This window comes from Bos javanicus, chromosome 4 (genome assembly GCF_032452875.1).
Source record: "Bos javanicus breed banteng chromosome 4, ARS-OSU_banteng_1.0, whole genome shotgun sequence".
In the NCBI taxonomy this organism is placed as follows: domain Eukaryota; kingdom Metazoa; phylum Chordata; class Mammalia; order Artiodactyla; family Bovidae; genus Bos; species Bos javanicus.
In genome coordinates this window covers 11460968-11475718 of record NC_083871.1, presented here as the reverse complement: position 1 = coordinate 11475718, position 14751 = coordinate 11460968, and the positions used below count along the sequence as shown (strand labels likewise).

Here is a 14751-nt window from a genome sequence, read left to right as displayed (position 1 = left end):
TAGTAACCTGGACGGTCCACGGCCACTTCGATGTCCCGGGACACGGCGGGATGTTGCTTTCTTAGCCCAAAGTCCCTTGAACAGAGTTAGGAGAAAAAAAAAAAACAACAACAGTATCCACGGCTTCCTTGCTCTATCCAGCGGTGGGCAAAAGGATGCTGAGGGCTGTGCGTCCTTGGAACCAACTTGCCCACCTCTCAGAGCGCTCCCGCCAGCCGGAGTAGTGCCCAGCCTGGAATCGGGTTGTCCTAGGCTCTTCCTGGCATCAGAGGCTTTGGGAGTGGCTGGGGGTTGGGGGAGAGAGGCACTCGAGACCCCGGTCTTCCTCACTTCCTCACTCCGGGTAAGCCACTGTGCCCACCAGCAGCCCCCCGTATGAAGGGCGCTTTTCCTCTAATCCAGCCTGCGCTTTCAGCTCTGCACAGCTGCCCCAGTCTGAACGCTCTGCCCGCACTTTCCGGACCCCCACTGCCTCTCTCCTTACCCCAGCTCCTTCCCCGGCTTCCTCTCAGGACCCCAGTGCCTAGCCCACCGTCTCCCCACCCACCTCCATCTCACTTTCACCACCTCGCCCACTAGGGACCCTCTCTCCGCAGGCTCCCAGGTGGTGCTGTCCCCTGAGCAGTGGCTGAAGGAGCTGGGGTGGCACGGTCTCCAGGGGTGGGTTCTTTTGGAAACTCGCCCCTGCAGAATTGGCATCCTCTGGGGGAGGGGGACAAGGCTCCCCAAATGCTACCTCCGTCCCCCAGCCCAGACTGTTGCCCCCTCCCCAAGGTCTAACTCGGGTCCCTCTCAGGCTCTTCGTGTTTACGCCGCCTTTCACTCCGGGGGGCTCGTGGGGTGAGCCCCCCGCCGGGAGCGGCGGCGGGCCCAGCCCCACTCGCGGACCAGGGGGGCAGGGGGCTGTTGCGGAGGCGCTTGGAGCTCTCCTGCTCCCCCTCCCTTTCCGGGGACAGGAGCGGGCTGACGGGGGCGGGAGGGTTCGGGGACAGGGGGGGCTGGCGCTCATCAATTCCGCTGCCACCTCCTCTGCTTCCACGGGGGGGTGGAGGGGGACGTGGAGGCGGGCCGGGTAGGGCGGGGGAGCGGGCAGGAGAAGACTTAAGTAGGCAGAAGTTTGCGTCCAGCTCACTGCTGGAAGAGAAGGCGCCGGGAAGGTGAGCCTCCTGGACTTTGGGGAGGTTGGAATCAAGCACGGGGATAAGGCAGTTTGCCTCTTAGCCTATAATACAAGCTGGGGTTAGGGGTAAACTCTCACTTAAAGCAGAATTAAAGTGTCAGGAAATCAGGAGAGGGACGAGACAGAGAGCGCTCCGGACTAACGCGTAGTTTTCTCTCCACTAGGACGGCCAGCCCCCCAGGCTCTGGGTGGGCTGCGCCGCGCCGCTCTCGGACCTTCCTGGGTCGGAGAGGTGCTCACGCACCGTCCGCACCGCACCCAGCGGCGGCCGGCCGTCTCCAGCTCAGGAGATGCCCGCTGGAGCCTGAGTTCCTGAGCCTCTGGAGCCACCACCTGCGAACGCCCTTGGCTTCTACCCAGCCACCATGGAGAGCAACTCAGAGAAAATAATCCAGGTAAGGAGGGTCTTGGAATGAGAGGGATTTATTCCAAGCTCTAGGATGTTCCGGGGTATGGTGGAGATGCACTAGGTACCTTGGGTTTTGATTGCAAAACTGCAGTTTGATTGCGATGTTTGAGGGTCTGATTAGGGTCGGCTTAGTCTCAGTCGCCTCTCCTTACCCTTGATTAAAGCAAAACTAGTTGTCCTGGGAAGGTGCTGAAACTCAGGGTGTCATGTTGAAGAGTCCTCTGATTGTGTGTGAGTTTTACTCTGCTGTTAATATCAATTTCCCTTAAAAGTTTCATTCTTCAGCTTCCTGAGTCTGAAAAATTACCCAATGAGGGGCTGAATGCTGTGGATTTTTTCTAAGAGATGTTTATTACCTAACAAACAGATGATACTGGCATCTACACGCTGTGTCTTGGTTGTTCTCGATATTGGTAATGAGCCCAGTGGTCAATGGAGTTACTTGTTAAGTCATGTTTTACAGAGAATTATTTTCAACAATCATTTATGCATAGCAGCCATTCTTCACACCTATTAGGAAAAATATGTTGTGTGCATAGTTTCCAAAAGGGTACTCTTTCTTTCATGATGCTCTTTCCAAGGCCGGGTGAAAGACTTCAAGAAAAGCTCTAACATATTAGTTCTATCTTCCCGAAACATTCATTTTCCTTGTGGTCCAAGGAAATCCAGTCAAAGTCAAAAATTAACAATCCAGTTAGCTTTTTAACCCATTATTCAGGCTATATTTTGCAGAACTGTCTAAGAAAATTTCCGTCTGAAAGCCTTAACCTAATATTACATAGTACTTGCAAACTAGAAGGCAGGGTTCCATCGCCGATCTTCAGGAGACCCTGACTGCCGTAGTTAACCTGAACCAAATCATCTATTCGAGGTTATTTGTTGCATTATTGGGTGATGGAAAGTGAAATGTTCAAAATAAACCAAAGTGTGGCCACGTAGTTTCTGAAGCTAATCTTTAGAAAGCAGAGTGTCTAAGTTTGAGTGTATCTTAAATGGTAATAGAAAAACAAATGATCCATATATTTGGGCAACCTTCACTTACCATTAGAGACAATGGTAGGAATGGCTTTAGTGTTGTGGGATTTTAGTGGTTTTAGTGTTATAGGAATGGCTTTAGTGTTGTGGGATTTATAAAGTATCATTTGTAATAGCATGTTGGTAGCCTAGTCTGTGTCCACTTGGAACCCAGCTTTAAAAGGTCAGAACTGCTGGTTTTCTATGCTGGCATTATGAGAGGGTCTAAGGTGATTAGCTTTGCAAAACAGCTTTGCAGTTGAAGTCAGTATTCTCAGTGGGCACTCATTTCTACTCAGTATTTTAACATAAGTCAAAACATCCATTGGTTGGGGTTTGCTTTGGTTCCATGCCTCTAATCTACAGTTAATTTCAGAAACTATAGCCACAAGAATAATAGTCAATCCTTGTAAAGTACTCTAAGGTTATTTGTTGACCATACCGACATACCCAATATGGTAAACATGAAATCCTTATTATAAGTTATTCATAAGAACATATAAATAATCTTAGAGTTGTTTTGTTTCATGATGCTCGAAGTCAAAGAAAACTCTATTCTTAGTGAACTTCTCAGATTCTTTCAATGTTGACATGAATGAAAATATTATCTACTGCTGGTTTTTATTAGAGTAAAAATGAAATGGAAATAAGAGACTGGTGATGTGTTCAATGATAACCTAAACCAGTGTTCTCAACTCAGGCTGCAAATTAGAATCAATGGGAGAACTTGCAAAAAAAAAAAAAAGGATGCCCAGACCCTATCTCAAACCAATTAAATCAGATTATCTGATGAGGGGGTTTACATTGTGATGGCTTCTTTAACGTGATTGTAATCTGCAGCCATGGTTGGGAACCACTGACCGAGGCGGTTCCCGTCGGGTTTGGTAGAGTCGGGTTATGTCGGAGAGTCTTGGAACATAAATGCCATATGTTCTATTGTGGGTCTAATTTTATTTTTAATATTTATAACCTGATATCCCAAATAGAAGAAATATATATTTTTTCCACTGTTGATCGTAGATGTTTAAACCATAATGGTTTCTGATAAAAAAAAAATATTCTTTTTTTCCTAAAAAACAATCTATTGAGTCTGAAGCTTATCTGACTGTCCAGAAAATGGTTTAATAAATTAATTCTAGTTTTAAGAGCTACGGGAAACAATGTTTTACCAAATACAGAATTTGATCTCATTTTTGCTAAGATCTATATGATGTGTAATATGCAAATATGTACCCTTTTGAAGGCAGAAAAGAAGAAAATAGTACCGTGTTTCTCGGCACACCAAATAGCATAACCCGGGTGCCGACTATAGTCTAGTATTTTCACATAAATTATTTTCTTTAAAGCTTACAATAGCCTTGTGAGGTACCAGCTTTTCTTTTGATTTTACCTATAAGGAAATTAACTCATTAGGTTAATGAACTTGTCCAAAGCCACAAACTGAGTAAATCTAATATGTGTTTGAACCCTGGTCTTCTTCTAAGTTCAATGCTGTTATAAAATATAGTTAATACATATATTTATATATGTACATCTATTTAATTTAAAGACAGCATTTTTCACAAAGCAGTATTAAGAACACAGATTCTGACAGGGCTCTCCTTGAGTTTCATGCCTGACTCTACCATCTTCTAGAAGAATCTGTATGGTTTGCGGCAAATTATATAACCTTTGCGTATCTTACTTCTCTTCATGAAATCAGGTTTTTCTAATGAGAATTAAATGAATTAATGTTGTAAATCACTTTGAGTAGGTGCTTGGTACATAGTAGGTTCTATGTAAGTGCTATATTTTTTAAATGTCATTTATTCAAAAAATATTTGTGATTATTTATGATATGCCAAGCATTCCATTAAGCCTGAAGGTACCTCGACAAATAAGGACCTGTCCTCAAGGTCAATAGAGAATGACCAATACATAAGTAATATTCCACTCAGGTATGAGATTTTACTCAATTTTAATTATAATTAAAAGCATTATTTTATGTGACCACTCTGTGCTTTTCAATATTGATATGACCTTATAGAAGTCTATATAATAAGTATTACAAAACAAATTACAAATGAGTATTACAAACCAAGTGACAATATTTTGTGTTGTCACCATGGTATTAACTTGTTATTAATTCTATCAAAACACAGAAAATAATATTAATTTATGTTTCTGGCTTCACTTTGTGAATGTAGAAAACTAGTAATATGGAAAGGTGTTAAGTTTTCATATGTTTATTTTAGCAATGAAGAATTGAGAGGGGAAGAATTGATAGAAAATGTCATCAGAATCTATTTCTCAATATTTGCAAGTGCAGTTTTCTTTTTTTTTTTTTTTTAAGTACAGTTTTCTTGAATTGTTTTTCCAAAAAGGGTGTTGTCTGTATGGAATGCAGTTTAGTGCTTTTTTTTCCTTAAAAGAAAAAAAATTTTTATGGTCAGAAGCGTGGATCAAGGAGTGCAGTTAAAGGTGTCTAATACCCAGCCAACCAGCCGGCTCTGCAAGACCATTTCTCATGGAAGCTGACTGTGCTTCTCCCACTGTGCCTTCGGCTCCATGCCCTTGACCTGCACTGCAGGATACCCCAGGGTTTCTCTGGGTACCTGAAGTATAAGATTATGTCTTTGTTCAAATGAAAAACCTCTCTTTATTAAAAGTAGCGTATGAATTGGTATTCTCTGTAGAGGAATAATACAAATACTCTAAACCCAGGAGCTATTTCTCAAAGAAATAAAGTATCTGCCTCCATGAAATATTTTCTGCTTTTGTAATCAGTATTTAACCATTCTATTTCATTAAAATTTCTGTTTGCAAATGTGTATCTTGCTTCTGTCTTATCAACTCTCAAGGCTACTCCAGATTTTTCTCATGGAGGCTGCATTTTTCTTCTGCGTAGTTTCACTGCCACCCCTCTCATTTAAGCTTTATTACCTTTAACAAAATACTTAAATGTCCCCCTAATATTCAGCCACGTTTAGTCTCTCTGTAACGCATTCAGTGTTACACACACGGTCAGACTTGTTTTCTACGCTCCCATTTTGTCACCCTGTATTCGTAATTATTCAGTGCTTGCCCTGGGAGCCTAAGACTTAGAACCACTCCAGCCTAGCATGGAAGAGCTTTCATGATGTCATCTCATTTTATCTTTCCCATCTAAGCCAAGTAGAAAACCTCAACAGCTTCTTAATTCCAGTTCCAAAGCCATAGTGATGGCACAAAAATTGAATCCAGTCTCTCCTTCATTTCCAGCCCTTATGAAAATTTTCAGCGGGCACTTTGAATTGATATTTTATTGCTTCAGAATTGGGGTATGGGTGGGAGGGGGCCCCTTTACATTAATGGTTTATTTGCAGAGCTGCTTTACTCTAGTTTTAGTTTTTTTCCTGAAACCCCATCCCCAATTCTTGCCTTTTATTTGTCTGGTAGTTCAGAATTTGTCATTTCAAATATCACCTTCCCCTGTCCTTCAGAACATATTCAACATTCCCCAGTAACACGTCTAACAAATTACCATTCTCATAGCTTTGTCCACATTTAAAAACTCAATAAATGTTTACTAAATGCCCATTGCCGTCCTAGTCTGGGCATATTGTGACAAATTACACTTCCTGGCTTCACGGGGGACTGGAAGAGTCAGACAACGCAACAGACAATCACGGACCCGTGGGGTAAGTACTCTAACAGAGAAACGCCAGTGAGCACTGCCCAGGGAGGAACAACCCCGAGCTGGACACCGTGGAAGCATTCCGAGGGAGGTGACCCTAAATGGGGACATGATTCAGCATTTAAGTGACAAAACAATGAGCCAGATAAGCAGGGGAATAGATGGGCTGTGTTATAGGCAGGACACCAGACAGTAAAAAGCCCCGAAGGCTTGAGCCAACATGGTGATTTGCGAGAAGCCACAGGTATCCAGAGGCACCCAGAAAGTATCCTGCGATGCAGGACACGGAGTCGAAGGCTCGGGGTCAGGGGAGAAACACCTACAGCTCCAACAAGATCTAGTCTTGCCGAGCCAACTTGATATTAGAGCAGTACGGAATCTGCCACCCTCTTAATTTGTTTCCATTCTAATACTCTTCCTATCTTTCAGCCAGACTGATGTGCCAAAATGGCAGATCTGATTATTTAAAAGTCCGCTTTTAGCTCTTTCAAGGATCCCCATTGTCCTCATGACGAAATGCAAACCCGTTAGCACAGTGGCATGGAAGCTTCTTGTGACCCTGCCGACCTTGCCAGGACTAATCAAAATACCTTCTGCAGTAACAGAGAGGAGAAACAATTAGAGTCACCTTGGTGGAGATAGAAAAGAAAAAGGAAAAAACAAACAAAACAAAAACAGTAGCTTACAGGGGTCTGCAAGGGCAGTTGATGAATGATAGAAATGTGACTAGGAAAAGTGAGGGAAAGGAACCATTGTGTGATCAATTTCAAGTTTCTTTCAGATTATAGGAGATTATAGAGATTACAGGAGAGATGGATGTCCTTCACATAGGACAAGTAATATTTTGGGAAAGGCAGATAAAGAATTTAATTAGAAATGTAATGCATTTGGCTTATCCACGTGGCAATGTCCAATAGAAGTAGATATAGAAATGTGTTTCAAGAGATAATTCTGTACTAAAGGTACAGGTTTGGGAGACAATCGTATAGCTATTTCAGCTGATGGTGTAGGAATGGAGGATATAGCCTATAGAGAAGTTAAAAAAAAAAAAGAGTCAAAAATGAAGGGACAAAAGCAAGCACAAAAGTAAGAACATCTATTTGAGAAAACCTGTTTTTTAAGGGTCAGTGGAAAATGAGCCTGCAATAGAGATGAAAGGTTAGATGAAAGGAAGAAACACAAGAAAATGTCGTATTAGGGAAGCCAGAGAGGATGAAGTGGGCAGGCACCTAGACTCAATGTTGCGAGTGAGTCAAATGGGATAAGAATTGAGAGATTGCAACTGGATTTAACTAAGAACGAGAAGTGAGGAAAAGCAAGCATTGAGTGTACACGACAATTTCAGTCAGTTTGATATATACTCCTTACTCTATCTCCCCTTTTTGAACTCTTACAATTCCCTATAGTTTAACTTAAATATTGCTTCTTTTTTAAGTCTTTCCAGTGGTCAATTCCCCTGCTCTCAAGCAAGATATAATATCACACCCTGTGACATCTCTTTCCTTGGGGCTTCCAGGGGTAGCATGCATGCACACCTGTGTGTGTGCCTCTGTGTATATAAAGTATTCTTCCCTTTTGTCATTCATTCACTGACATAAACTCTTAATCTCTTTGATATAACAGTGTAGTGGGGGAAAATATGAGTTTTATAACTCCCCTCCCTGCAAATATTGCAGTCTAGAAATATCCCCTTTCAGCACCCAAATGTCTCCCAGAATATGTGTGTACTTAGAAGCTGCACAGGTGAATTATACAAGTGAAAGATGCCAATTTTGGATCACAAAGTATACCATTTTATATTTGTTTAATGGCATTTTATTCTCCGTTTTCTGTTGTGGAATATCTTGTTTTTTTTTTTTAATTTCCCTACTATATTAAAAAGGACATTCACATATTTATCCCATATCCAGCACACACAAGAAACCATCTCTTCTCTTCGTGAAATGGGTTAAATTTACCTAAACATGGCCATGCTTTTTTTTTTCCCCTGTAATTATTTTTGTTACATTGAGGCTTAAGTTTTTCCACTTTTACGGTATCAGCTCAATATTGCTACAGATTTTAGCCCCTTCTCTCTCAAATCAATAACCCATTCACATCTCAAAGCTTCTTACACCCACACTCTTATTTCCGGATTGAGTTGGTGTTGATTGGAAGAGCCAACTCTGTTCTCTTCATTGAGCATTTAAAACAGAACTTACCTATTCAGAGCGTAGCATTTTGTTTAGGCATGCAGAAGCATTTCCCACCGGCCTCTTTACACTTTATTAATCACAAAGTGGATTCTTCTATTTCTCCCATGCTTCTTGCACTAGGCGGAAGCTACTTAAGTAGTATTTATTTTCTGTACAAAAGGAAAAAAATAGAACTGACCTCTCTCATGTTACCAATATGGACTGGCATCCTGGGAGCAATTAATTCTCAACTGTTTGAATAACTGATCATCAGCAAGTTAGTACCTTTAACACGTTAGGAATATAAATAAAATAATTACGAAGCAGCTATAATTCATTGAAGTCCTACTGTGCTGGAGAGAGTGATGTGCCATCACTTCTCATGACAGCCCTATGGAAGATTATCGATCCCAGTCCATAGGTGAGGAAGCAGAGACACAGACAGCCAATGAGGCTCACCATGCTTTTCGGAAGCGGCAGAGCTGGAACTCAAGCCTGCTTGCCTAATGCCAAAAGGTTGGTTTATTTCACAACTGCAGTCAAATGAAATTTTGATGACAACTTAGACATCTTTTATTAGAATTGTATATATGAATTGTCTTAAATGATCAGAGCCTTTAATAACCAATGGAATGGGGAGCGCCTCTCCATGGACATTTAAGTCAGTCTCTCTGGAGGTGTCAAGCTCAGTTTTCACACCCACTAGGGTTTTAGGAACTAAGCCTCTCACAGTAACCAACGCCCAGGAATTTGGACGCATTCGCCTGCGTTCCTAAGCCTCCCCTGGTTCACGCCATATGCCAAGTGGGCATTCTAGGTAGCTATGTATGTACGTAGGAATTTCCTGCACAGCAGTGAAATGTGACATTAGTTCTTCTAGGACTTTAGGCTTTTATGTCTGACCCAGCCTATTTCTATGAACTAAGCAAATTAATTTGTTATAAACAAATATGAATTTGGTGTCAGCTGACTATGAAAACTGTATTTATCCCTTTCTGGAGCCCAAAAGTAATAGCACTTACCCCAGGACTAGACTAGGAAAAAATTATCACTTTGATGATAATTTTTAAAGGAAAATTCTGCCATTTTTTAGAAATTTCCTCTCTGGTGGGGTTTTCATGAAGTCAACTTGGGCAACAAGGGAAAAAAGGACAGGTGACGTGCATTGCTGCCAAATTTAAATTTCAAATGGACTCAACTCATACATTAATTAACCCAAACTTCAGCATAATTATTTGTTGCTAACCTTAAGTCTGACAGACAGAATTCTTACAAGCAGTAGAGTGTAGAAAATGTCAGTGTTTATGGACATTGAGGTGGGATCTGTTTAGCCCAAGATTCAGAGACGTTCGGGCACAGAGAGCACAATAATGCAGATTGCTTTAACACCTCATTCCCTGGACCCACCACAGGGCTAAAAGGTCAGGACAATATTAGAACACTTTTTCATCCCTAACGTCATATAGACTGCAATGATGGCATTAAGGCAAAAGCAAAAATCCCAGCAAAGTGGTGAGTGATCACTGTTGCTCGAGGGCCAATTCAGGAACAACGAGACTTTACAGGCTTGCTTCTTTTCCCCATTCAAAAACAAGAATGATTTTATTGCCTCCAATGAGGAAAACGTATATTCTTGCAAATTAGATATATCATTTTAGTGAATAGAAGGTCAATGAGAAACTTGGCCTTTCTTCTTAGCTGCTGAAGTGTTAATAATTGGGGCAGATTTGAGTAGTGGCAACTTGGAGTCAGCATATATCAACGCTGGAAGTCGTCTCTCTGAGCTGCATTTTAATTTGTGAAAAGGCACTCCTAGTATTTGAAGTGATGCCATACGTTTTCTCGGTAGCTAATATTTTATCCATATTTTTGATGTGGAGTTGAACGCTTTCACTAAAGAGCAGACTGAGGCAGAGATGGCGTAGTTCTCCACCAGTAGATGACGGTGCTGCCCTGTAAGCTCCAGCCTTCTGACTCCAAGTCCAGTGCTCTCCCTGAAGAGTCTGCAAAGGGGCAGGGAGTCATGAACATTTGCAGGCAAATATTTGCATGAATGTACTTAGAGATGCCCACATGGAGCGTTAAACACATGAATAAGAGTGGCCCTGGGCTACATTCCATAAGAGGCGCAGCCTGTCTCTGGAGCCCCCTCCCTTCCCTTACTTTCCCAAAGCCCTACTGCTCACGGTGTTCCCCTTTATTCCAGAAACCTGTTCTCCTAAGAAAAAGCCCCACTGCTTGTCTTTCCACAGTCTCCCCCTCAACTCCCTTTTGCACCAACCCCCAAATCAATTGCTTTTCTTTTACCCTATTCCTACAAACCCTGCCATCTGCAGATTATCTAGTAGTGGCATAAATCCTGCTGTCTTCAAGAAAAAAACAATCACGTTATCAATGATTCAGGAGGTAATTCTTGAACCTGGCATTCACTGACATGTATTATTTGACCAATCAGTTTGGATCTTTAGTATCAAATTTGAAGCTTGATGCTACCCTGGAGCATATTAAAAGCTTCGAAGTCCTATTTGCCCTGTATCCTCCGCGGGCAGTGTAACCAACCAGGGTCATCCCTGCCAGGGCCGCTCCCCTGGCTCCTGGCTGGCCTGCTCACTGGGCCTTGCACCCCTCCCCTACATAGTCTCTGCTCACACCTGAAGTAAACTCCTAGCGCGTAGATCAGAGCAGGTATCCCCCCGTGCATCATCATTAAGGGCTTCCCACCACACCCGTGCCCTGCTGCCCCACTCTTTGTCGTGGCCTCTAGTGCTCTGTCACCTGGATGTCCCAGCCTCACTGCTCCCAATCCATTTACCTGGACCTCTCAGTCCACCGCACTCAGCTCGATCCATTCACCAGAGCACAACACGTCTTTTTCCTCCTCACACCCTCCACAGGAGCTCTTCCCTCCGTCCGCGATGCTCTTTCACTCACGTTCACGTCTCTAGCTGCTTCCCTTACTTCAAACCTTAGCTTAAATGTCACTCCCTCAAAGAGGCCCACCACAGTCAATCACGCTTTCTAAAGTATGTGTTGCCCTGTTCATATCTCTCTCTCAGCTCCGTGATTATGTCCTAATAGTTAGAACAGTTCATAATCATTTTATTCTCCGTTCTTGTCTCTTTTCTATCACCTTCATTAGAATATAAAGCCCATCGGGTCTGTCCTGTTGATTCTTTTTATTTCCAGCACTCGATTAATATCTATTTAACAAATGAAGGTATATATTCATTTAATCTTGTCCTCACAGCATTTCTCAATTTACACAGCCACAAGACCCTTTTGTGATACACCAGTTCTTAATACCCTGCTGAAAATCTTTGGGAAATCTGCGTTTTCAGAAAGTGAAGATAATAACAGGAACTTTAAGTACAGATGCAAGGGTGGCTTGGGGCAGGTGGGCCTTTTTGATCATTTTCAAGTTTCCTCTTAGATACAGCTGTTCACAGTGGGATCAACCGTATGATGTCATATTCATGAGTCTAAATGGGTCTGGTACTTGCTGAGACAGAACCATATTCAGGCTTGTAAGAGCTAATTTTAGTCTGTATCGCTTTGGAGGATATGTGTTTTCTTAAAAAATCTAATCATTTTTATAAATATTCATAATTATATCTTCTGTTCACAGCCTTGGTTGAATCTGTAATTTTTACCAACCAAGATTATCACCTACCTGCTTTGCTGCCTGTATATAAAGACAGGCAATTCTAAGTAAAATGCTGAAGAACTTTCCATGAATTCTTTGGTTCAAATAGGATTTTTCACTAAGTATTTCAAGTTGCAATATGCAAAACTAGCTGAAAAAAAGGCATTCTGTCACAATAACCAACTTGTACATGGTAGGTTCTTAGGAATTAAGTTTTGGTGTTGTAACTGACAGGAACAAAGTCCAATGTGAAACTTTGACCAAAATCTGATTCACAACAAAGTGTGTAATTTTTCATTTTCAGGGAAAGTATGTATTAAAAATTTTCAAGGAAGCTTGGTTATAAAATAGATTTATTGAAATATTTCAATAATGATAATAACATCTAATAATTACATAGCACTTACTATGAGCCAGTAATGTTCTAAGCCTTTTATAGATATTAATATATTTAATGTTCATAGCAACACTCTCAGGTAGGTACAATTATTATCCCCTTTGCACAATAAGGAAACGAAAGCAGGTAGAGGTAAGTTACTTATGGAAGAACACACATCCAACCCAGGACAGAATTGGAAAATGAAGGAGGTCTGGCTTCAGAGAGTAAGTAAATCCTAAAAGAAAAATGTGTTTATTGTACATTTATGTTAAAAGCTTTACAGTCAAAGTGTTGTTATCATGATGTAAAATGTCAGCACGACATTATAAACAACTATAATTCAATAAAATAAATCTAATAAATAAATAATGGAAAATGTCTTTCACTTTAAAATTTTTTTCAACAGGGGATCCATGGATTTCTCTCTTTTTAGAAAATTAAAGAAATGGAAGTGGTTTTCCTTATTTGTTCTAAATCTTAATCTCTCCAGCGGTCATAGGATGCACCTGACGTGATAGTATTCCACTGTGGTTTATAAGAAGGGGAAACTATGCTTTGCCAAGTTGACATCTCATTCATAAAAAGCAGAGTCAAATGCGAAAACTTTGTTCTAAGGTGCAATTTCTACTTAAAAACAAAAGCAAAATTTTGTCTTAGCAAAATATAGTTTTAAATAGCATTTCAAAACTATGTCTTGATTACTTACGTGAAAATTAGTCAGAAACCCATGATAGATAGGGTTTTAATGATGTGGAGGGAAAAAAAATTGCTCTAAAAATGGTGAGTACAAATACATTGAATTTTAATCAGTCTAAAAATGGTCAAGTTTCCTATTCACTCACTTGAAGATGATAAACTTTCCAAGATCTATTTTGGAGCATGGCAACACTTTTCCACGTGTTGTGAATGGTCTTATTTCCCTGTGAGATGACCACTTTGGCACTCTGTGTACTTGCTTGCAGGGGGTGGGGAATCTGTTCAGATAGTCAAAGGAAAATCTGTGTGTATTTCCATGTTCAAGCTGCTCAGCCTTTTGCAAGTGATTTTTATTTACCATCTCTGATATGTTTTTAGTTTATTTACCATATCTGCAGTTATTTTCCTTTCTAATATCAATTTTAGCTCTTTTGTTTACTATTTTTTAATTTTTCACATATGCTATTATGTGATATGTTTCAGTCTAAAGCTTTTTTTCCCCTCCACTGTTAAGGCTCATTTTAAGAATAATGAAAGAAAGAATGGAAAACATATGTTTATGGGGTATTTCACAGAATATTGATCTAGAACCTAACTGCTTCGCATTAGCCTATCCAGTTTCACTGTGAATCAGGTCATTTTTCCAGCAGTAGGTTATCATTTTAGAGGCAAGGGAAACGAATGTACTCTAAAAGAAGAAGGTTTAATCCTCTAAAGTAGTATGAAGTATAATCACATTCATGGAGGGGGGGAAATGTATATACAGCACAAGGAGAAGCAGTTTTATTTTATTTCAATCTAGTTGGAAAAGAAAATCTACTCTTAATATTTATTGTGCTAATTTGATGTGATACTACATTCTAAGTACTCAAGAAAAATAAAAGACTCAGGATTATCTTTGCCCTTTATCAATCTCAAAATATTACAGAGAAATATTTATATTACCCTCAGTTAACACAAAATATCCTCTGAGGACAGAAAGAAAAAAAAAAAAGAAATCACTTGGTCTTTAACACAGAAACTTGTCTTGAATACTTTTGAAGATGGATCAGTGTCTGTAGCAGAACAGAGCACTTATCATCCTATTCTGTTTAGGGAACCTTCAGAGAGGTAAATTAGCCTAATCAATTTAGCAGAAGTCCGAAGTTTCATAGACATTGCCTTGTAGAATTTATTTAATCCCAGCCTAAGTTCTTCTCTGCCAGAAAGCCAAAGAACAGTCTGGCTTACAGACTGAAGAAGAGCAGACTGACTCTGATGATAACAGATTGGAGCTGGAAAGGTGAGATGGAACCTTTCTTTGTTGATTTAACAATTTTTCCCCAGCCCCCTTCCAGTCTGTACCACCTCTTAGCATAACAAGGACAATACTTTTAAGTCCTTCTTCATAGTTATTTAAATGCCCAGCTAAATGATTCAGAATAAAACCCAAAGTTTTAATAACACCAGGTTTTGACAATAAAAGTTGTCTCTCACCATCCATTTGTCATGTGTCCCTGTTCCCAAAGTTCATTGAGTCTTAACACCTAGTTACGCTCCTTTAAGTTAGTCCATGACCTGCCTGTGTATTTGATGAATTTGCAAAAGAATGTAACACCTTT

The 14751-nt window shown here is 40.7% G+C and overlaps 1 protein-coding gene across 2 annotated transcripts in view; it reads left to right on the top strand.

Annotated features, from left to right (window-relative positions):
* The first annotated feature begins 1002 nt into the window (after window positions 1-1002).
* Window positions 1003-14751, top strand: part of CALCR (calcitonin receptor) — a 111379-nt gene continuing 97630 nt past the window's right edge. The window contains exons 1-2 of one of the 2 annotated variants that reach the window (XM_061413454.1): window positions 1003-1157; window positions 1345-1575. In XM_061413454.1, the coding sequence (XP_061269438.1) occupies window positions 1546-1575 (30 nt within the window). In that variant the 5' untranslated portion in view covers window positions 1003-1157; window positions 1345-1545. Of the gene's footprint in view, window positions 1158-1182; window positions 1576-14751 lie in introns of those variants that run through there. The other variant, XM_061413455.1, reaches the window with a different exon arrangement.